We start from the raw sequence: 26,085 nt of genomic DNA, 5'->3' as shown, positions 1-26,085 counted from the left end.
ATAGACTAATTTATTGATTTCTCCGCCTCCGTAATGTAATGATAAGCACGCTCAGCTACCGTTCTGGAAGTCATGGGTTCGATTGCCAGAGGGGGTCAAATAAATATGAGTGATTTTTTTCACTTTAATATTCGTGATATTAACGATCAAGATAACGTTTTTTCAATGCAGTGCCCTTTGCATCATTGGGGTTCGGATAAGGGTTTGAAGAATAAATTATCATAAAAACATTGGAAGAAGTATTTTATTTTAAGACGGATTTATTTCAAAATGACAAATATCAATTTTTATTTATTTGGCATTAACTTTATAGAAAAACATGATGATGATATTATAAAAACATAACACCCGTTTAAGTCCATTCTTGAATTTATGATTGTAAAAAAAACGGTAAATGTTGAATCTAGTCGTTCAACCTTTTACATATAAATTTTAACCTTACCCAACTAAACCTAACTTATCCTAACCAAAAGTCACTTAAACTTATCTTATTAATATTATTGGGCATTATATTATTCACCCTATAAATGAGATATCAATTTATATTGTTAAAACGGAGTGAGCTAAATAAACACTTCACAAAGTTCTCAGCTGGTAGCGCTATATAATCAGCCAACTTCCGAAAGTATCGAAAATTGTACCCCTATGTGGATGGTTCTGAGACCATTGCATATATATGTACATATTGCTTATTATTGAACATGCCTATTACATATATATATATATATATATATATATATATATATATATATATATATATATATATATATATATATATATATATATATATATATATATATATATATATATATATATATATATATATATATATATATATATATATATATATATATATATATATATATATATATATATATATATATATAAGTAAAAGGCATGTTCAATAATGGGCAGAATAGTGAGCGTTACATGTTTAAAGTGATTGAACCAGCTAAATGTCAGGTCGTAAGGCCCTTGGGATGCTCAGACTTCTGTCTTCTTTCATAAAGGGAAGAACGATAAATGTTTCAAATCAAGTTGAGAAACCCTCAAACTAATTTACCTGACTTACCTAACCCATATTTTTACCTAAAAAAATATTATTAGATTTTAATATTGTTATAAACAAACTAATTTTACCTAACCTTACCTAGAATTCGTACATTAATTTTTTTAAAGATTTTTAGCTTTTCATATTGTAAAAGCTTATTCGTTATCTTTTTTTATTTCGAAACGGTTATTTATTTATTTTTTAACGTATGTATGTCATAAGCAAAAAAATTATCTGTGGAACGTTTTTTGGAGTTATTCGAATTATTTTGAGCTTCAAAGGTTTCTTTGAAAATACGTTTGCGGTTACTGCGAACTTTTTCATTTTCAATTCCGCCATAAAGATATTGCTATTAAGTCAGATGTTTGTGCTGGTAAAGAAAAAGCTTAAACATTTTAATATATTCCTATCTCGAATCAGTTTTTCTTTGATTTTAACGTCAAAGGTATAAAGTAACATGAAATTATCATACATTTGAAACGAGTTTATCATAAATGTAAATATGATATAGCGTAGAGAATGCCGAGTATATTGAGAGTCGGATTGAAATGATTACTTCAGTTATTGTAATTTAATATTAATTAAAAAAGAAAGTGGGTTTAAGAACGCTGATAAAATTGAAAATAAATTTTAAAAAGAAAATATCTAAATAGGTCAATTTTCTGGGGAGAAATATTGATAAAAATATAGAAAGGAGAGTGAATGCCGGAAACTGAATGATGCACTGAAATTGGTTGTAGCAAATAAAAATCAATCAGCGGAATCTTAACTGGAATTCAACAACGCTGCTTATGTTCCAACCCTAATGTATGAGAGTGAAACATGGGGTTGCAAAAAGAAGGATGAAATCAGATTGAACGCAGTCGAAATGCGATCTCTCACGAATGTGCGGCAAAACAATATATGATAGATGAAAGAAAGGAAAGTATGATTTTTATTATGTTGGTATACGCGCTTATTTAAATGTAACGTTGTGACGAAATTTCAAATCAATGTGTGAATAACTTTAGGAGATTTAGAATTGCGAAAAAATGAGCATTTATTTCGTATGCATAAAGATTACACAATGATTATATTTCTTAGTTCTGAAAAATATATACTAATTGATGAATATGAATAGAATTTGTGACACTACGAGATTAAAGTTCTCCATTGATTATTTAGACCTTTTACCATCACTCTCTTATTATTTCAAAAAATCAAATAACTTTTTAAAATTAAAGTTCAATTCAGTAATAAAATGCATGCTGAAGTATATGAACTGCGTATTTCAAGTAGAAACAGAGATTGCGTCTAACTTTCAAAATGTACCCGATTTCACATGTCATAAAATGACCCGTAGACCCTCAATAATGTCCCAGGAGACCAGATTGAGTACGGGACAAACGTTTTGCAGTACATTAGGGAACATTACTTGTAAAAGCGCACTAAGCATCTACCTTCTCTATGTTTGCTTTGTTGGGTGATTCTTTATCTACGTGTGCATTCCCAAGGAAATCCGACCGGAACGGCTGCAGTTGGGAGAAATCGGTTGCGCATTGCCGTCTGTAGATAAATGCCTCAGATTAAGGGATATAGGAAAATGTGAAAGACCTAAAAAAAGTCTATCGAAGATATACGAGTTTCAAGTAATCTGGGAGAGTTTCGTATCTGGTAAAATACCAATATCGACTTTAAAAGTTACAAATGAAAAATTCAAAGCGGACGATGAAAATTAATACCCCTCTTCTTCAGAATTGAACATCAAACGATTTTTGCTGGATTTTCGGATTATTATTTGTACATCAATGTATTTGCTAGATACATGTATTCGTAATTGATTAAAAACGTAGTTCAACCGTTACTTTTAAGTCTATTTACGTTCAAAGCTTTTATACTTCAATGCTGATTGGAATTTCAAAGCTTGGGCTTTTACAATATTATTATTTGATACCTACAGCTTTTTTAATGGAAAATAAATTAATTCGAACCGTTTTTTTTAGATAATCAAAAGTGGAAATTAATTTTTATATTCATCATCTTTGTTATTACAGTCATTCGATAGCTAATTGAGTACAACGATGGGTGCGTGAAATTTTATTGTGATTCTTATATTCAAAGATGAAACGAGTCTTCTCATTCTAACTCTTATCCACACCAAATGGTGCGTAGAACACTAAAATGTTTTGACGCTGTGTTATCTTTATCATTGCTTTCACGAAAGCAAAGTGATCAATCAGTCCTGTGTCTAGGGTAATATTTAATAAATATAACAGTAAAAAAATTAAGAATATTTAATTTGAACTCCCGGAAATCGGACCCAGGATCTTTAATACAGTATCTCAACGCGCTAACCATAACTCTACGGAGGCACACAGACCGAGATAAGACACAAAAAATCTTGCAAATTATCTAAATAAACACTTTGGGTATGGACAATTGAATCATAAAAGTATGAAAAATGTAAAAAAAAATAGTGATAAAATTGAGAATTAGCTTCACATGCTGTGTTTTAAAATTATTCAAATGCATCGAAACACGTGTCACAATACATTTTAAGAAATATTGGTATTTACCAAGTAGAATAAAAGTTAAAGATTATTTAAAACACTTTTAGTGATAATTATTTTTTGACATCTCATCAAAGATGAAGAAGAATATCGAAGTCTGGGCATTTACGGGGCTGACGACCGTCATAGGCTGGTTACTTTTAGTGGTTGTTACCGGGAAATATTTTTGAAACAGACCGGTTAATTTTTTTAACAGACCATTTAACGTTAATAAATAACTGAAATTAATAACATCTCCATTCATTCATATTACACAAAAGATAATAAATATCCGAGAAAAGTACGAAGTGCTGGTTATATTCAGGCCCATCGCCCATTCGGCTTACTGTAGTTAGAAGTTAAATGTTTATTTTTCTTTTTTACGTAAACGTGATGGATAAGGGTAGAAATGTTTAACGGCATTACACAACCCGTGGGAATTATACAATGAGACCCTTTTACTAGAATAATATTCATGAGATCTGCATAAATAAAATGACCTGAAAGCGATATTCTTTCAAACGGTGGGTATAAAAGTAAAATGGAATACGTTAACACCTTAGCCTTTTAAACTGATAAATGTATTTGGGTCCAGTCATAAAAAACGTTATTCCATTTCTCATCAATATGCAACGATGTGAGAAAAGTTTCAGTACCACAAATTGGTAAATAAATTATAATAAATAATAATAATCATAATAAATTGGTAAATAATACACTCGTATATGGTATTGCTGTTTTATTTTTGTTTTAATTTGTTGTGTTTTGTTTTATATTAGTTTTTTTTAATAATTTATATAATTTTAATTTTTTTTATTTAACTAGGGTAGTCTCCGTTTTAAGTCAGATAAATTTTGAAGTAAATATTTTGTAAGATATATTATGAAACAATATTTTTATTGAATGAATTAATGGATAAAATTTAATTATAGCTGTTTTGTTATTTTTATTCTAATTTTTTTCAAATTTTTTTATTTGTATTATTATTTTTTATTCCACTAGAGTAGTTTCCGTTCTAAATCAGATACTGTTTAGATGTTTTTTTTTATAATGCAAGAAAACATTTTAAAAGAAATATTTTAAGCCAAATAAAATATAATAAATAAAAGGATTATAAAATTATTGCTGTTTTAATTCGTTTAATTTTTATTTTGGATAAAACTATTTTTAGTTTAGCTTTTTTAATGTTATTTTACTATTTTACCTTGTTCTATTAAAAAAAGAATTTCAAAACGTAAAAGTTAACATTTTATAAGGACGCTTTGAATTAGTCTCTTGAAAATTATATTGATCTTTTTTAAAAATCAAATAGAATAAAGGTTATTAAAAAAGTAAATTCATTAAATACCCAATTTTAAGTTCTCTTAATTTTATGAATTATTTTTTTTATTTTTTCATTACTAAATATAAAACGCAAAAAGTCATAGTTTAAAAGAAAAGAGGTACCGTATAACGGGGCTTCTTGAACTTTGATGTGTTACTTGAGCCCAGTACAAAAAAATATTTAGATCTGTATTTGGTCTACAATAATGAACGTATCGACATGATTCATTGTTTCCCTGACAGGTGACACTTATACGTTCATTATTGTAGACCAATAGCAGATTTAAATATTTTTTTGTACTGGGCTCAAGTAACACATCAAAGTTCAAGTAACCCCATTCTACGGTACTTAATTATCAATTATAAATTGATCAAAAATCTAGTCTTTCACAATAAAATTGCAAGCGCCGATTTTTCCTTTCCACCACAGAAATAAACAATGCACTTTCGTAGCAGCAAAAGTAATTTGAATCGAAAGCGAGACAATTAAATTGAACACAATGCATCATACGTAGCGAGCGATGAGTGTGAACTTTGAATCAAAGTACGCTCGGAGTTGCAAATAATAAAACAAGCTGCGCCATTCCGGCATTTAGCGCCTCACTGCGCCAGACACCTGGCTCCGTACTCTAATTTTGTGCGCACCCTGTACATATATACAAACATACTGGATGACTTAATGGATACCCATGAATACGATTAATTACTCAAAAGAAAAATACAAATTGAAATTGCTACAAATAAAAGCAATAATTGTTTCTGCTTAATAAATAGCTTCTTTACATCTTACCAATAGATGTCTCTAGTGAAGTTCTAGTGATTCAAGAAAAAGGTTTCTGAATTAGTTCATATATATAGAACTTCCAGGTATTTGAGTAGTGTGGTTGTCAATAATGGGTTGGAATTGGTGAATGTTACACGTGTGTCGAGTGATCACTTAAACCAGCCTATGACGGTCGTAAGCCCCGTAAATGCCCCGACTTCCATATTCTTCTTCATCTTTGATGAGATATCAAAAAATAACAGATAAGATCCATTCATTATTTTTTAAATTCGGTTAACCAATTTACAATATTTTGAGTGTGTCCAAATTTGTCACAAATCTGAATTATTTCCAATTACAGGAGTTATTTTCCTGAACATAGATAAAGAAGAATATGGAAGTATGCTTAGTAAAAAATTTTATCTCACAATAAATGTCTCTAGAGAAATCCTAATGATTCAAGTACAATGTTTCGAAATTGGATCATATATTTATATAACTTCCAAGAATTCGGTTGTCAATCTTGGGTAGAAATGTTAAATGTGTGTAAAGTGATCACTTAAACCAGCCTATGACGGTCGTCAGAAAAAAATTGAAAAATATACGTATGAACTTCTTTATTAAAATTAAAATTTTACTTGGTAAATATCACTATTTCGTAAAAACTACTATGACACGTGTTTTGATGCATTCCGTATCAAACGAATACTTGTTCAAAAAATCAGGATTCTCTCCAATTGTCAGCCCCATAAATGCCCAGACTTCCATATTCTTCTTCATCTTTGATGAGATGTCAAAAAAAAAAAATGAAAGTAACTCCTGTAATAAATTAATTAATTAATTGATTAATTATAACAAGTATTTGGAGACACTCAAAATGTTGTTAACAATTTTTTGATACTTTTTTTAAATGTTAAGCTGTACAATTCCCGAACAAATAAAATAATAGACCTCTTATTACGTAGAACAACAGATTAACCCTTAATTAATTATAAGTTTTTTTGTGGGTCTGCCTTTCAAGATAATATACATATAAGCATGATAAAAATCATCCTTTGTAACCTTTCAAAAGACATAAAGCATATTGTATCTGAGATTTGCCTCGAGTGTTCATAAGGGACAGACATGGTCCAGACTGAGATCAGAAGGCATGATGATGCCAACAATCTTCACCGTCTATGTATGTAGGATATATTGCACACTTTGTATTACGTTCTCAGTACTTCTATTTATTATTATCATGACCCCGGCGGCGAGACTTGTACCATCACTATTAGTTCGCGGACTATCGCGGTCAATTGCCTCGACAAAACTTTAGGGTAAAGACACTCTTAAGAAGAATATTTCGAGTGTGTCCAAATACTTGTTGACACACTAAAAAAATAGTGAATAAAATGACTGGTTAAATTATAAGCTTTATAAAAATTGAAAATCAGGTTTTTTAGGCGTTCTACAGTAAGTAACTCAAACCCTTATCCGCACCCTATGGTGCATAGGGCACTGCATCATATAAACGCAGTGTTATCTTGATCATTAATTAACACATGAAGGAAAGGTGATCAGCCCTCCGCTTCAGGTACCAGTCCTGGGTTATATTGAATAAATATTAAAGTGAAAAAATAACCTTTATTTATTTGACCCCCCCCCTGGGAATCGAACCCGGGACCTCCAGTATGGTAGCCGAGCGTGCTGACCATTTCACTATTGCGGACATTGAAATTGACTATTTACATTGAAATCCTATATTTTGGAATGCAGTAAGTAAAGTAATCCTTAAACTAGCCCATGTCGGTCGTCAGCCCCGTAAATGTCCAGACTTCCATATTCTTCTTCATCTTTGATGAGATGTCGAAAAATAATGTTCTCTGATATTAATAGATAAATGAGTAGGTATAAAGGAAGTATCTGCGATGATTTATTAAGGAAATCAACAAAATACTGCAATGAAATAAAAAGATAAAGGTTAAATGTTGTGGAATGGGAATTTAATTAAGGAGATGGACCGGAAGGCAGTTATGATAGCAAATGATTAATGAAATAAGAAACGAACAAAATAAGACAAGATAACGAAATTCGGGTGAGAACTAAATATTAAGAAGTGTTTCTTTTTTTACATTGCAAAATAAAAGAAATCTACACAGATTTACAATTTGACATCTCAAAATAGATGAAAAAGAATACGTAAATATAAAAGAATACGTGTGGGTATTTATAAGGTTTATGACCCGTCATAGGCTAGTTTAGCTGATCGCTTTATACACATCGCTCACTCCTTTCAAGAATGTCAAAAATAAAAAAAAACTTGATTTTTCAGGAGAACGTTTTTAAAGTTTAAATATAAAACACAATGTACTAAAAATAAATATCAAGCCACTTTTTGAACTTTTTACTGTGCATCAGATTTTTTTAGGTAAAACCTGAAGGTTTTTTCTCCATGTGAAAAATGTTAAGAATATTTAAAATAACAATTAAACAATACCTTTTCTTCAAAATGCAAATACAACACTTTCTGCCCTGTAGCGGGTAAATATTAAGTTAAAAATATGCCTCTTTTGCTGGGATATAGTACATTTTCCTGGCATTCCGAAAACATGCACTACTGAAAATTGACGATTTTTGATTTATGACGTTCTTGAAAGGAGTAAGCGACATGTAACATTCACTATTTTATCCATGATTGACAACCATTTATACTCAAATTTTTGGAAGTTATAAATCACAAATACCCAGACCAATTGGAAATAAATATTACTATTATCCAATCGAACCCGCGACGCTAGTTTCATAGTCGATCGTCTTTACATGTATATATTTATACATACGAGTATAATTTACAGTTTGCTTCACGTGTGAGTTTGCGAAAGTGTCTATAGTTGATTTGAGTTTCTCTTTAATTAGAAGAGACCCTTTTATTTTAAAATGTATCCTTTCCGAATTATGTTTTTAAGAAACTTAAAATTTTAGTAGTTATTTTATTCACAACATTATTGGTGTGTCTTTACAAGGATCTGGATACACTCAAAATGTTGTGTCTACATATATTTATTTGACTTTAGCAGCACAAAGCGACAAAGGTAGTGAAATGGCCAAACATTGCATGCATAAACTATTTACATTGAAATCCTATGTTTTGGAATGCATTTACATTATTTCAACAATACGTAGAGGTACATAAAATTATCATTTGACCTCAGATGCACGGACTAACATCATTAAACAAGCAAGGTTAGCTTGCACCACTCTCGTATCTAGGTACGAGCAAGCACATTATTGTAATGTGATTGCTTAGGACTGAATGCAGAATGCACTTACAGTAATGCACCTCATCAACTACGTCTATTATATTGTAGTGGGATAGGGAAATTATCTTTGTAGACCTTTTGATAACCACAATGCCATAATATTATAGTAACAATCATCATCTTTATTATTATTTTTATTCTAAATAAAAATTTGCATCGATCACTAGATTATCGGGAAGGCAGCAGTAAAGTTATAATTTTTTTTTTAAACAATAATGTTAGTGATGTTAGTAAATAACCACTAACTGTTTATATTTTATTTTATTTATAACATTTATTTTATTTATTTTATGTATTTAATTTATTTTATTTGTTCGGAAATCGTTCAGCTTTATATTTAAAAAAGTATATAATAAAAAAAGTTTCATTAACAATAATAAACATTACATTACATTAATAAAAATAAATTAAATTAAACAATTCTACATTTGTATTACAAAAACTATTAAAACATTGAGAACAACATTTTGAGTGTGTCCAAATACTTGTTCACAAAATATGGATTATCTCCAATTACAGGAGTTATTTTCATATTATTTTTTGACATCTCATCAAAGATGAAGAAGAATATGGAAGTCTGGGCATTTACGGGGCTTACGACCGTCATAGGCTGGTTATTATAATCCGGGATTCGGATCTCACATACTAATATAAGAGTTTCTGCTTAATAAAAAGCTTCTTTACATCTCACCAATAGATGTCTCTAGTGAAGTTTTAGTGATTCATGAACAAGGTTTCTAAATTGGTTCATATATATAGAACTTCCAAGAATTTGAGTAGTGTGGTTGTCAATAATGGGTAGAATTGGTGAATGTTACACGTGTGTAAAGTGATCACTCAAACCAGCCTATGACGGTCGTAAGCCCCGTAAATGCCCAGACTTCCATATTCTTCTTCATCTTTGATGAGATGTCAAAAAATAATATGAAAACATTAAGAGATAAAAAAAAAAGAAAAAAGAAAAAAAACAGTGGGAGTGTGTGTGTGAGGAAGCGAGCAAAAGGGTAAGGGAATGGTATAAAAAATGGATTTTGCAGGAAAGGAGAGGAATTAATGAGAGTGGTCAAAGGATTTTTTGTTAAATAACGTTTTATTGTAAGTTTATTAAAATGATTTGTTTTTAAGGTTCTACAAGTCAATACAATATTATTAATATTTTAAATATTAAAGCATTTGCTTTGTCGTTAGTCATTGTGAATTATTTTCTTTTTTTACAAAAATATAACCGTTAGCCAAAAATCTAAGTCAATGAAATGACAACGAAAAAAAAAATGATATGAAAAGAATCCAACAACAGTACGTGTATTCATATTAAAAATATCAATGTTTGATAAAAGGGTGAATGGAGAAGGTAAGTATAACGTGACCACTTAAGCCATCCAAATAAGTTCTGGGATGCTCAGATTTTCATATTCTTACTCAAAAAAAAATAAAGTGATCCATCTCAACTAAACTATTTCATGCAAAACATGATTTTTAAAAGTAATTACATCTGCATTCTTGTTTTGATTAATGCTCATTTTTTAAATAATTATGAGATCATCATGCAAATTTTGAAATTTGAACAGAAAATTCATCCGATTTATTCACAAGATCTATGCATTAAACTTAAGATGGGATCAATTTTTAAAAACAAATTATAATAATCCTGAAATCTATGTAAATAAGAATTTGATGAAATTTTAGATACGCTAAGAAAAAAAGTAAGCATATATTAAAATATTGAATTGCTCTAGGTTTTAATTTTAACTTGTAGATAATAAGTTAACTTTATATTTCTAGTGATTTTATTTGACTTATAGTTCTAGTTGATGAACATAAACATAAACGCATTTATTTTTAGTCAATCGGTAAAAAATATGCATTCTAGTATCAAAAATCTCGCTACAAAATAAATAAATTGTTCATTTCCTTCCATAAAAAAAGATAATTATTTTGCTCCCAGGTTTATTGATTTGAGTACTGCATTTTCAGTAAAGCGGTACAAATACTTAATTGTTTCATAAATAATCAATATTACGTGTAGAATTATATTCCATAAGCTATTGAGGTTATTTTAGAGCTAGCGGGGTAGATAAATGGATTTTTAATATTATTTCGACGGCTGCTAAGTGATTTATTATCTAAGCTGAAAACTATCCGAGCTGAAAGCTGAAAAGCATTCATCGCCTGAAATACCAAGTAGATTTAAATGGAGATAGCGCAGGATGTGGGCGAAAACAGTATGCAACAGAATAGAAAATTTGATTAGCGATAGAAGCTTGTAAATTGAAAGCTTGCATTTCAGCACGACGTTATTTATTATTTAGCCAAAAAGAGCTTTTGTGTAGTGGTAATACGATGGAAAATATCACAAAGGGTACATAAGGTTCACTTTGTAATGATGCATTGAGACCTACAATGCTTTCGATGAAGATTATAACGTATACTTACATTATGGTAAAATATAGATTGTTATTGAGTAAAAGAATAAATGTATATTTATAATTTCATGACGGTAATGAAGCTTTATAAATATTTTAAAAAAATCTATGCAATCGTTTATTCAAGTTTACATGTTTTCTGTTTTGTTTTTACTGTTTTTTTTTGCTGTTGCCTTAAAGCACTTATTTTTACTTTACTGCTCTTCTTAAATTGTAAGTCTTCTAACTGTATATGTTTTTATTATTTTTCCTTTAGCTCTAAATTAAGTCTGCCTATTAATCTTCTTAACTTTTGCTATATTTTATTCTTGCTGTTTACTTTTAACTCATTTAACATTTCTGAAATTTTGTAATTGCAATTACAAATTATGTGTTTTTTTGATATTCATTATTGTTAATGTATTTATGTTAATGTTCTGTTAAATTTCTAAATAAAATAAAATAAAATCGAAATTGTAAATGACAGAAATTGTCAATAAGCATGCTGTCGGTCACGATTAATATTAAGTATAGTGAGTATTGATAATACGTCCGACAGATGACGCTGTCATTGTAGTGAAAATCACAGGTGTATAAAAAGCACGTTGTTTTAGAATTTTGGGGCAATCGATAAATCACTTAAGGAGATTTTAGACTTTGAACTAATGAACTTTTTAGATAAACGTTATTGCAAAAGCTATTGTTACGGGAATATGAAAGTTTGGGTATTTACAGGGTTTACGACTTTATTTGTTACGTAAACGATATTTCATATATGTGTATTTTAATACGAGTACACAATAATCTACCCATGATTGACAACCATATTACTCGAATACTTATATGGGATAAATCCAACATTTGTGAACGAAAATTCACAAATACTAAAAATATTTTTACTTTTAAATTATCTTTTGTCCATGTTTATACAAAACCGAGTGAATTTTTTCATCAGCATTTTTTTCGTAATTTGAATTTAACTATGATTAAAATGTATTGATATGAAGTACTTATCGAGTTATCAAAAGACATTTGAAAGTAAACTAAATGCAGTCAAAATGCGTTCCCTCACACAAATATGCGCCAAAACTATGTTTATTTTATTTTATTTAAAAAAAAGAAATATTGGTGGTTTTATTATTCACACAAATATTTCAATTTCATACTATTTCTGTGAGCCTAAACGGCTCATTATTAGAAAAGGTATCAAATTGTGGTAGAGTGGGGTAAGAAACCGAGAAACTCTTGAATTAAGAGTCCGCGACACTAACCACGGGACCACAACCCGACACTGTATGATACATGTTCGAATGGTGGAATGAGAAAATATTAAATTTTGTTTTTAAATGGGAGTTGCATTTAGTATTTTCCTTGCTTATTATGTACTAGGTTAATAAAAATAAGAAAAAATGCAAGGGTGAGATAAGGATTATCAATATAATTGAGAGAGGTGTGTTGATATGGTTTGGACATGTAAAACGGTTAGCTAAAAAAGATCGGTAAATTAAAAATGTGATGCGTATTGAGTTGGAAATAGAAGCATAGGAAGACGGAAGAAAACTTGACATGGTCAAGTCTGGAGTTAGAACAATCGATGTGTATATATGAAGAGATGCTTAAATACAGAAAATATGAAAATATTTTCAGATAGGGCAGGGTGACGTTTTATTTTTTATTTATAAAAAGATTAAAAGCACTTAAATAATAATTTTGTAGAGCAGTTATTTAAATTTAAATACGGATGGTTCTGGCATTGGTACTTTAAACTACCCCATTCTGCAGTAACGTACCTAAATACGCTGTGACGGAGCATTAGCAATGCATTAAGGCTCTGATTGCTTTGCGCGGCACAGTCTGTGACCAGAAAACTTTGAAGGGTGCGCAGTAGTGAATTGATCTTTAATGCTCAAAGAACTTTCGACCCTATGTTAACGTTAGTGAAGTTTAAACCGTAACGGTTAGCACCTTTTCGGTTAATCTCACACACACACATATATATGTATAAATGTATTTATATATATATATGTGTATATATATATATATATATATATATATATATATATATATATATATATATATATATATATATATATATATATATATATATATATATATATATATATATATATATATATATATATATATATATATATATATATATATATATATATATATATATATATATATATATATATTTATATATATATATATATATATATATACATATATGTATTTTTATATAAATATTTCATTCCATTTATAATAAGCTCCTTTATTCACGTTATCTGTATACCGCCACATATTTTCCACTTCTGGATCCAAAAATCTTGAGCTTAAGATTTATCAGATATAATCAAGTTATCACTGCACCAATCCGATGTGATGATTTGTGTCCTATCTGGGTGCCAATAACAGGCAAAGAAAATATAAGAAATACTGTATTTTGTAAATAATAATAACCTCGGTATGATCGAGTATTTCTAATGCTTGAATGTGATTAGGCTAGGGATCGAAATAATCGGTGGTTATGTATGAGGAGATGCAGGCGTTCTATTCTCTCTAATTGCCCCTGCGGGGAAGTGGCGTAAAGGTTAGTTAGTAAGTTAGATAGGAAATAATAATCCATTTTTCTTAAATACACTTTTGGTCACCGTTGAAAAGTTTTGAGAAATAGTCCGGAAACTCAGGCAATAAACCAAAGTAGTGTGAAAACATCAGTGAATTTCACAAAGCTCGATAATAAAAAAGCCCGTTTTGATTTTAACGTCTCATTTTACGAACGCAGTTTATGCTTAATAAATATTACAGTGTTGACTTGAAGCGCTGTGTGACAAAGCTATCCCATTAAATCACAGCCGACAAACGTCTTCATTTGCATCAATGTCGCCGAAGGTTTCCAAAGCTCTCGCAAACAATTTCCACAAACAAGGGCTTTTACTTTAATTACCGCTCCAGTTTGGGAAGGCATTGCATGTTCTCCCATGAGCGGGCTAAGTGTTTATTTGAGAATATTCAAATTAAATGTAAATTTTGATCAAATCTCCAATACAAATAGAGCCAGTATTTGTTCACTCACAACAAATTGGAGAATCTGGAATCGGGAATGTTTAAAAACAGCCGTTAACGTACATGTTTTAAAAAAAAAAATAATAATTTAAATTCATTTAATTACTGTCGATAGTTAAAAGTACTGAAAATAGATGTAAGGTATTCAATATTTACTTAATTTACTAAGGTTTATAAAATATAAACATATGTAGTCATACAGGAGAAAGTAACCAAGTGCATTTTTTTCTTTTATAAAAACGTGATCATTAACTATTTTATATCTTACTAGCTTTTAATATTGCCCTGAAAAAAAAACCCGAAGGATTTTAAACTTGGAAGTATAATATATTGACTTGTTAAAAATGACTAACTGCACTGATATTTATTTTCTTACCAAGCAAAAGTGACTTAAATGGCCCTTCTGAACATTTTACGTTTTGTTAGTTGGTCATTTTCTCTTGTACGACTACAGTATAAAAGTGAAAAAAAAACTTTAATTTATTTGACCTCCTTGGGAATCGAACCTTTTATTCATATATTTTTTATTTTATTTGAATATACATATTATTTTAATTTTATTTATATCATCTGACAAGGATGTCAGTAACGATGAAACTCGACCACTGGTCAAATAAAATATATGTTTAAAAAACTACATAGTTGTTATTTTATTACATAAAATACAGTTCCACCAAGAAAAGTCCGTACAAAATTTAAATCTTACAAAATATAGACTAACATTTTAATGAAATATTTGGAAATCGTTGATGTGTTTTGGTTTATGTATAAAACTGTATATCTGCCTGTCATAGTTCATTTCAATACTGAAAACAGAGGATTACTTTTGGCGCACTGATTCGAAATTTTAAATGCATTTATTAATGGGATATTGGTTTTAAAATTATTTACAATGGACCCACAAAATAGCGTCTGGTATTCTAACTATGCAATAAAATAACAGCTATTTAAGTATCATTATTGTTACATTGCCAACCGCTATATAAACGCAATAAAATAAAAGTGCATAACTATATTTTATTGAGTTCATAAAGTAGGAATAGTTGATTAAGGAAAAATGGGCGTTCATATTTTTTAAAACACGTATAATATAACATTTCGAGTGTGTCCAAACACTTGTGCACGATACTGGATTATCTCCATCTGGGAGTTATTTTTTACATTTTTGACATCTCAACATAGATGAAGAAGAATATGGAAGTCTTGGCATTTACTGGGCTTACGACTTGTCAAAGGCTTGGTTAAGTGATCATTTTACATTTATGTAATATTCAAATATCATACCCATGATTGACAACCACACTACTCAAATTTTTGACCGTTAGATATATTAATCAATCTCGTGACCCAGTACATTGTTGATAAAATAACTGGTCAAATTATAAGCCACTTAAAAAAATTAAAATCACATTTTCAGTCAAGTCTTGTATGTAAATATAATCCAGGATTTGGACCTTGCATACTAAAGGAAATAGTCTCTGCTTAATAAACTTTCATTTCAACATATATGGCTGTTATAAACTCACATGTACTAAGGTGTGGTTGTAACTCATGGTAGTATTGGTGAATATTACACGTGTGTAATGTGACCACCTAACTAAGCCTATAACAGTTCGTAGGCCCTGCAAATGCCCGGACTTCCATATTCTTCTTTCACTTTAATTTTACTCGTATAAGTATTATACTTTTATACGAGTGAAATTGCTCTCTGATACTATTCGATAGCTGCTAAATAAAATAAAAAAAATTCTCAACTCAACTAAAGATGCTGAAAAATACTCACATATGAAAAAACGTATATCAATGAAAGGATACATAAGTCGCAAAAATTTGAGTTATGTTATTGTCAATATTTTTAACATCTATGCTTAAAATAAATAATAAAATAGAATAAATGGAATTTTCTTTATGACTTGCTGTGCAAAATGGACGGACTTCATGTAAATATTCCTTGAGCTCGCTTTCTCACGGTTTATTTTTTGCGTACGTACAATGTATACGGAAAAAGTTTTTTCCACATGTAAAATTCGAAAGGAAAAGCTCTTATCAGCGAATGTAAACGATATTTGTTCAACCGGATAACACGCAGAGTCGATGTTATTGTTGGAAACATAACAAAAATAATCTCTGCAAACTTCCCAAAAATCGAAGCCTAGCTTCCATAGTGATGACGTCACATGATTGATTGCAAGATAGACATGGTCAAACACACTTTTGCCGGAAAACAATCTCACAAGCTTCTTTGATAAGAAACTTGATACTCGGATAAACAGGGCGAAAATAACAGGCTTCACAAATCCAACTTTTTTTTTACTTATTTGGTGGAAATATTTGCACAAAGTAATATATGTAAATAGTACTGTCCTGGAGATTCTGATTCAATTATAGCCAACCCATTATTTTACAACTAAAAATTTAAAACAATATATGCACTGAAATCTTTATTTACATGGTGAATACGTTCCACGCGATATCGTGTAAAAAAGATGATAAATTATGAAAAAAATATTGAATAGGTTTCGACGTGTAAAAAGTTTTTCAGGATACCAAAAAATAAAATTTGGAATTGCAAATCGTATCTCATTTTTTTATTAAAAAAATCTTTAAAAAACGAAGGTGACATTTTCAAGAGTTTCCACGATGTAAGAAAAATCCGGAGTTAAGATCTTGCAAACATCCACATAAAAAAGTCTCTGCAAAAAAAACTTTTCTCATCCCACCATAAATGGGTCCACAGAAGTCACAAATATAGTGTCATAAGATTAATGATATAAATATAAGAGTTATAAAATTTGAGAAGTGGGGTGGTCAATCTTGGGTAGAATGGTGAATGTTGCACGAGTGTAAAATGATCTCTTAACTGGCCAATGAGAAGTCATAATCCCTTTAAATATCAAGACTTCTATATTCTTCTTCGTCTATGTTGAGATGTCAAAAAATATAATAATTTATACCCTCTCTCTCTCTCTCTTTCTCCCACGCTATATTTTTGATTCTTCATTTCAAAATTAAAATTATCGTCAATCAAGTATTTTGATGTTCGTGTCCTGTTTAAAAATTGTTTCAGTTTGTAAAATTTCAGTGTGCCTGTATTTCTTTAATGATTATTAAATATAGCTTGTATAAGAAAAGATGTTTATGTTAACACTACTTATTAAAGCATCTTTAATCAAATAATTTAAGACGAATAAATAATCTCGCGGAATAGGAACCAGGCGTGATATATTCAGGGAACAGTTAAGCCTTATCTAGCCAAGTATCACTAAATATTTTATTTAAATATCTAAAATTATTTTCATATATTTCATACCAGTCGATATAAAGGTATATATGTGAAAAACGGTGATTTGTTTGTTTTATAAGTATAGAAATGATGTATATCAGGTTTCAAACACACTTTTCAAAGTTAGATTGAGGTGCGAGGTAAATGATCGTAAATCCAGAGCGTGAAATGTTCGAGAGAGATATATTTGGGATTTTTTAGAATATTTTAATACCAATTAGAAACAAAGAAAAAAAATTACAAAATTATAATACATCATTGATTAATGCTTATATCGTAGTCATACAGGAGAAAGTGACCAAGTGCATTTTTTAAAAAACGTGATCGTTGACTATTCGATATCTTACCAACTTAATATTGCCCTAAAAAAATCCCAAAGGATTTTTAACTTGGAAGTATAACATATTGACTTGTTAAAAATGACTAACTGCATTGATGTTTATTTTTTGCCGAGCAAAAGCGACTTAAATGTCCCTCCTGAACATTTTACGTTTTGTTAGTTAGTCACTTTCTCCTGTACGACTACGATATGTTGACTTCCTAAAAATTAGTTCAACAAAACAAACTAAAAAGTTTTCATGAAAAAATGACATTTTGGATTCCCGATAGTTTACCTCGCACCTTTTATGACTGTGGTATACTTATGATAACTTTAAAAAAATCATTATATCTTTAAGAGACATCTAAGCTTGTCTAACCTTTGTTTATACGAGTACGTGTATGTAACCCTAGTGGTCTCTTCAATGTTGTTTTTATTGTCATTTATTCCATTTCATTACTAATACAAAATTATATTATTATACGATGATATTGCTTTCTATACAAGTCGTATCAACCCTATGTCCTTTCTTATACGTTATTACAATCGAGTAAAATATTTCCCGCTTTTAGGTTCAAAGATCAGGAACCCAGTAAGTGATTCGATGCTACATTGAAATATTTTAAGTATGAAAATTCTATAAAAAAAATCGTTAAATCAATTAAGCTTGTACTACATCTTATATTTCCAGGTAAAAACCAAGATTCTGATATTTATCACATTTATCCTAAAATTATTGATTTCGCAATTAATATTATCACATATTAAACAGCCTTTTCAAATAAATTAAACAGCATATGAAACAGGATTGAAAATACAAAGAGCTTCTTGAATTGAGACTGAATTTCTAAATTGAGCTTCATTTCAATATGTTCTACAGTACATTTTTTTACTGTATCGAGTTGAACTCAGTATTGGCAGCTATAGTTTAAAAGATACTAAATCTGTCCGTTCTGCCCCAAAACTTTTTAAAATACTTTTTAGGAGAAGCCTTACGAAAGAGTGGAACTTTTAAGATTTCAGCTGCACGCGAAAGCTTTAAAAGTTGTCGATGAGAATTGTCTACGTCACATTTATTCAGTATATCTGAGAAACAATGTTCTTTAAAAAATATCAACTTGCGCTTAATTGGGGAAGTTGAAAAAACTTTTGCATGATTTGTTCGAATTTCTGGATAGGATTTCTGTTCTAATCCAAATGTGCAATAAATGTTAAATGTTTTATTAAAAGGTGAGTTCCTAACGTTTTTTGAGTGAGCCTGACGTTTTTCTACAGGAGGAATTTACTCTATTTCCTTGTATGTATATTTGTGCGTGCTTTCCTCTATACTATGTTCAAGATAAAAAGTCATCAAACTTTATTTAATTTAAATCCCATAACTTAACGGTCAGATTAAGTAGGCATTTATTAACGAATTGGCTTTGAAAGTGTCGTTTTGTGTTTCAAATATGTAAAAAATAGTAATATTGATTAAAAAGTTATTGGGCATCAGTTTCCTTCTGTTTTCGAACCCTTTTTTGCGCCAAGTGATGCAGAGAGCATTGCATCGCATTGACTCAGTGTTACATTGACCGTTCACTTCAATACACGAAGGGGAGAATCATCAGTCCTGTTGTGCTTCAGGTACCAGTCACAGGTGATATTTAATAAATATTTGATTGATTTTTAATATATATATATATATATGTATATATATATATATATATATATATATATATATATATATATATATATATATATATATATATGTATATATTTTTATATTTATATACATATATATATATATATATATATATATATATATATATATATATATATATATATATATATATATATATATATATATATATACATTTATATATATATTGTATATATATATATATATATATATATATATATATATATATATATATATATATATATATATATATATATATATATTTATATATATTTATATATATATATATATATATATATATATATATATATATATATATATATATATATATATATATATATATATTTTTTTTTTTTTTTTTTTTTTTTTTTTTTGACCTCCCTGAGAGTTGAACCAAGGATAAAAGCTAACTAAACTAACTAAGGTAAAACATTTTCATAAATTAATTCGGCTCACTTTGTGGTATAATCTATCCATTTTTAATTAATGATTTACTTCGTAAATACCACTATTTCTAAGAAAAAGTGATATTTACTAAGTTTAACATTAATTAAAAACAAACACTCTATTACATAGAGACGGACAACGATCGAGCGTCATTAACATATAATATATAGTATATCAATATTTACTTGCTTATTAATAAATAATATTAAAAATAATGGATAGTGTTATGTTGCAAAACATGGTTTGTTTGGTTTTTGTTAAGATGAACAAGTTATGAAAGTAGACCGCAAAGCTCGTTGTATTTGTTTATACGTCAGGAAAATTTCTCTTAACCTTCAACTCGCGTGCGTGGATTAAAATTCGAAGCACAATCACGATTTATCTCAAGTAAAGATTTTTGGATATTTTACCTGAAAATAATATGTTTCCGCAGAAGAAAGGAATCACGATTATGTGCTTTTCTTCATGAAAAAAATAAGGGTATCATTTCAGTACTTGAGAATCAAAATGAATACCGCCATTATTATCAGGTACATTTTCGTATCGTATCATAATGAAAAAAATCCTAAGAGGAAAAAGTGCTTCTAGCATCGTTTTATATTAAAACGTAATTTAATCTTTCAAACCAACGCAACGAAAGCTTTTGAAATAGCGCTCACTTGTTACTTTTTTCGAACAATCAAAAACTATTTGGAATTTTAAACTTACGCTTTGAACTTCGTAAAAAAAGTAAATATTACTGTAAATTGTGAAGCGCCTAAGAATAAGAACGGTAAATATAAAAAAAATAAATAATATATATATATATATATATATATATATATATATATATATATATATATATATATATATATATATATATTATATATATATATATATATATATATATAAATATATATATATATATATATATATATATATATATATATATATATATATATATATATATATATATATATATATATATATATATATATATATATATATATATATATATATATATATATATATATATATATATATATATATATATATATATATATATATATATATATATATATATATATATATATATATATATATATATATATATATATATATATATATATATATATATATATATATATATATTTATATAAGTATATAAATAAATATATTTATGTTTTTTTTAATTGATGGGAATCGAATTTTCTAGTTAAACGTCTACCTTACTACGACACGGCGCTTGTTTATTATGTATTTTTTAAATTTTGTTTCGGTACTATTTCCATAACTGCATTTCATTTACGATTTACGAAGTAAATAACATAAAAAATGGTAATATTAAACGTTTTGATATTCAACTAATCCTTTGATCGCACTAAATTTTGTCAATTTTTTAAAAAGATCCGACATAAGTATTCCAATTTTATATTAGTGAACGTAAAGATTGAAAAATATGTTTTTGTCTGTATATCTGCCATACTGATTGAACTGAAGCAGATGTGAATTCCAAACCAAATCATTCATGTTTCATCAAGATGAAAGTTTTAAAATGCCATTTGTCTTCTTATCTCATGTTGCTGCAGTGGCGGAACACGGATTAAAAAAAAAACTATTTTTCACTTTTACAACCAAACCATGAGCTGTCGACGTCTCGATTTTAAGCGCAAACATTTTCATGTTCACGTGATGCTTTTTTCTTTCTTTTGCTTTATGTACACGAAAGGACTGAACATGAATATTGGCATCATAAAACTAGTATTTATTATTTTATTGAAGAAATGTGGGGGAGCAAAGAAATTAACGGACTTTCTTCTAAATCATGCCAAAATACTGAAACTTATGATATTCATATTTAAAAAAAACAGTACTATTTTTTATGTACTAGCTTTATCCGGTGTTTATGCGTTGTCTAGTTTAATGGAAAATAAATGTAAAATAGCACACACTTGTAATATGTTTAATTTTACAGGGCTTGTAAAATAACAATGCAATCGAAAATATTGAAAATGTGACGGCAGATGTTAGAACCTTTTTGTCTACCATAAGCAATGTTTAGTACGGCCTTTTTTGCTGATACGTTAAATAGACGGCGTTGTCATTTTTGTTACTCAAATAAGATTTTTTAGCCACCATCTCTTGCATTTTTTAAAATGTAGATAATTAAAAACACACATGTTCAAAATGCAATATTGTGTCAAAATTTCAATACAAAAATCGTTGAGTAACTTTAGTAGACTTAGGATTTTAATCAAACGAATACTTAAATTTTTATTAAAATGTAAACTAGTTTATCCGGTCACGCATGGCTGCGGCTCAATCTGCTTATATGGAAAAGAAACAAAAGAGTATTTAAAACAAACGCGTCATTGAATGCAACGTTGTGTCAAAATTTGAAATATTGGTAAATAAATTTAAACATTTGAGTTATTCAGTTCAGTTCGTCAGCTAGATCCGTTTCCGACTCGACGTTGGCCGGTACACAGACGCCTTCACAACCCCAACCAGCGCAGCAGACAGACACGAAAGCTTTCAATATCCCTGTCACTGCGTATTTAAGTAAATAATAATAATAATAATATCACTCTCATTATCATCCATTGTTCTCTGTGTAATACCACTTTTATAAACACTTATCCGTGACTTATTATAGCTCCCAACTCACGCCCGACTTATATCTTCAGCATATGAGGCTATCTATGAGTGTTCTTGTATGACAATTTTAGATATACTAATTCGAGCACACACTGCGTACTCAGTATCCTCGTCAATTCTGTTGTGCCGGAAGTTGCGCGTAGAAATCTACGTAAAAGACTATGGAATGAGTTACCCCTCCTTGTAAAAAATGCATCTTCTCTAATAAGTTTTAAGAAACGACTGAGACATTAATATCTATCATTAGAATCCTAACTGTCCATTTAACCCCCTACCTTAGTTTTTCCCTCTACCTCTTTCCTTAAACTCACTTTTTCCTTTGCCTTCCTTATTATCAACAATTTTGTAATTTCCTTTTTTTTTAAATGTTCAATGGTTGAAAGATATTGCTCTTTAGCGATAAGCCCGCCAATGAACGTACTTATTTTCTGAACATGAAGTTTAAATAAATACAAAAGTAAGTTTAAAAAATATTTAATAAATAAATAAACTAATAAATAAATAAATAATAAATAAATAAGTAAATGAATAAATAATTAAGTAATTAAATAAAGAAATAAATAAATAAATAAATAATTAAATAAATAAATAATTAATCCAATAAATATATAAATAAAAAAAAAGAAGAAAAAAAAAGAAAATAAATACAAGTTTGAAGTATCTGCAATTCATACCTAGTGCGAATTTGACGCCAGTCCACGCGGACCTGACGTAGTTGAAGAAGCGGCGGTAGAGGGGGCGCGGGCGGCGGCGTAGGGCGCTGGGGCGCTCCTCCTCCCCCTCCGCGGCCCCCCCCGCCTCCGAGTCCTGCGAGGCCGTCCTTAGGGCGGGCTGCCGCCCCTCCGTCGAGCTGCACGCCCGCGCCTCGGGCTGCGGGTGGCGAGCCACGGTTGCAGAGTCGCTGGACTGCAGCTGAGCGGCTCGCGAGACCGGCTCTCGCGCTCGGGCGAGACCGCGGCTTCTCAAACTTTTTTGATTCACAAATCACATTTAAAAAAATGGAGGAAATCGTTTTTTGCGTTTATTTTTATAACAACGTTTAAAGCACGCATATCACATCGAATAACAAAGTGTTTTATTTATATTCTTTGCAAAAAAATATCACGAGAGGTTAAATCTATAATATCAAGAATTCTTAATATTTAATTCCTGATCTATAGTATCGAGAAATTTAAGAATTCTTTATTCTTTGTATAAACACGCCTTTACTTTGCCTTAATTGTATTTTTACCATTCAATCTTAAACACCAAGAAATATACTTGAGGAAATACTTTTTTTTGTGTTTATTTTTATAACAACGTTTTAAGCACACAGATCACATCAAATTATCGTTTTTCAAGTGTTTTATTTATACGTCACGGGTTTTAAACCTTGTCTTCACATTTTATGCTTTCGTAAGCTAAATATTTATAAAAGCGTTATAAAATAAGAGTAGTTTGTTGTTCACTTGTTTTCATCGTGTTGACTGTCAGAACGGAATGTTTTAATTTAAGATCCAAGTTAATGGCAAAGTTCATCGAAAACCCGTAAAAACATTTGGCGCTTTTGAATATAGGTAATAAAATTCAACAAAGCTGCAATACACAACTTGTGTTATTTTTATATGAGTGTATTACATATTATTTGTTATTTTTGGACTGAAAACTTTGCATCAAATTTGATAAATAATATGTCGGTTACTGGTGTCAGATATGATGTGATTGATATATTACTAGATTTTGGCAAATCTTTATTTTTATTTGTTAATATAATTTGGCTAAAGGTGAAGTTTTTTTTAAACAAAACTTAATTACATGTCAAAAAATAAATATCTTAAAATTAATGACTCTGCTCTTGAGACAATATAGTAAAAATTTATATGTTTTCAGTTTGTTACATTAAAATCGTATTCCAATCACTTATTCTTTACGTCAAATAATTTCTTATACCTTGGCACGCTTAAACTCAAATATCACCAAATATATCGATTTGTTACTGAAACGGATAACTTTTTATGTATCTAAGTATCTTGCAACACGTGTATTGCAAACTTTAAAAACAGCAAAGAGATCGCGAACTTTATCGTCACTGTTATAACGCTTTAAACTTCAAACTTTGTTCTTTCTAACGACCGCCTTATAAAACGTATCATAAGGGTGACACAAGTGATAAAGTTTCACTAATAATAAATAAAAAAAGAACCGTCGACTAGGATGCAATTAATAACTTTTTTGTTTCAAACACTTTTTTCACCGGAAGCTGCTCGGAAATCGTTCGCAGAACTGTACCGGCTGTTTTTCACTTACGACAGGCTTTTTGGTTCTGCATTGTGCTCGCAACGTGGTATTGCAGTGGAGACTACCCAACGAATGTGCATCATGACTCTATCCCGACTGGCTGTCGGTCGCGGACGATGCTGGCGCGGGTAAATATTCTCGCATCGATCATTGATAGATCAGCGTGCTATTTTCATTCGAGTTTATTGCACAACCTGCCGGCGAAAATTACTGGTCCATAAACTTTATAGCTGTTTAATCGTTTAATTACCATTTTTTTCACAGAAAAGTGCGTGTTCTCTCGGGTGTGCCGCTATATCTGTGCGTGACTTAATGGATTTTACATTCATTGACAAATCAATATCCTTTTACAATATACCTTTTTATTATATTATTATCTTTTACGTCTATCCTTTAACAAACGTCTTTTGTATCGTTTTTGTAATTCCTTTATAAGGATCTTCTTAGAAGCTAGTAAGCTTTTTATTTAATGCTTAGCCGGAGGGATAAGTTAATAATCACCGATGAATATCCTGTTAGAGTTAGTTTGTGCAGCGAATCCCGCGGAAGTCCTTCGTTAGTTTTCTTTTAATCTGGAACGAAGTTGGTCCAATTATCTGTAACCAAAGAAAGAAAAATATGTAACTGATAATATATTTGAAAATATGCTTCGAGGAATACTTTTGTTAGAATTTTTATATTCAATACAAATATAGAGGGATACTGGATAAAGAAAGAATATATATACTCAGATTAAAAATATATATATACAAATGAGTATATATAATTATTAATAACCCTAATGTATGTAAGTGAAGTATGAAGGATGAAACTGAATGCAGTCAAAATGGATGAAACTGAATGCAGTCAAAATGCGATCTCTTGGACGAATGTGCGGCTAAACGATGTATAAAAGATGTTCGAATGGTGATATAAGAAAACAAAGCATTATCGATAAAATTAAGAAAGATGTGTTGAGTTGGTTTGGGCATGTGAATGAGTAAAAAAAATTACAACGAATTTATGAGGA

The 26,085-nt window shown here is 29.5% G+C and overlaps 1 protein-coding gene across 1 annotated transcript in view; it reads right to left on the bottom strand.

Moving 5' to 3' along the window:
- LOC148304475 (A-type potassium channel modulatory protein KCNIP1-like) overlaps nucleotides 1-23,783 on the bottom strand; it is a gene marked incomplete at its 5' end in the record, with an annotated part of 121,238 nt that extends 97,455 nt beyond the window's left edge. Inside the window, one exon of the mRNA XM_088268165.1 lies at nucleotides 23,474-23,783. Within this exon, the coding sequence (XP_088124291.1) occupies nucleotides 23,474-23,783 (310 nt within the window). The remainder of the gene's footprint in view (nucleotides 1-23,473) is intronic.
- Nucleotides 23,784-26,085: the final 2,302 nt, after the last annotated feature.

This window comes from Brachycentrus maculatus, unplaced genomic scaffold (genome assembly GCF_059751285.1).
Source record: "Brachycentrus maculatus isolate JH-2025_06_01 unplaced genomic scaffold, ASM5975128v1 h1tg000315l, whole genome shotgun sequence".
Lineage (NCBI taxonomy): Eukaryota > Metazoa > Arthropoda > Insecta > Trichoptera > Brachycentridae > Brachycentrus > Brachycentrus maculatus.
Note: the sequence above shows the minus strand (reverse complement) of the source record. Positions and strands in the feature narration are given on the sequence as shown.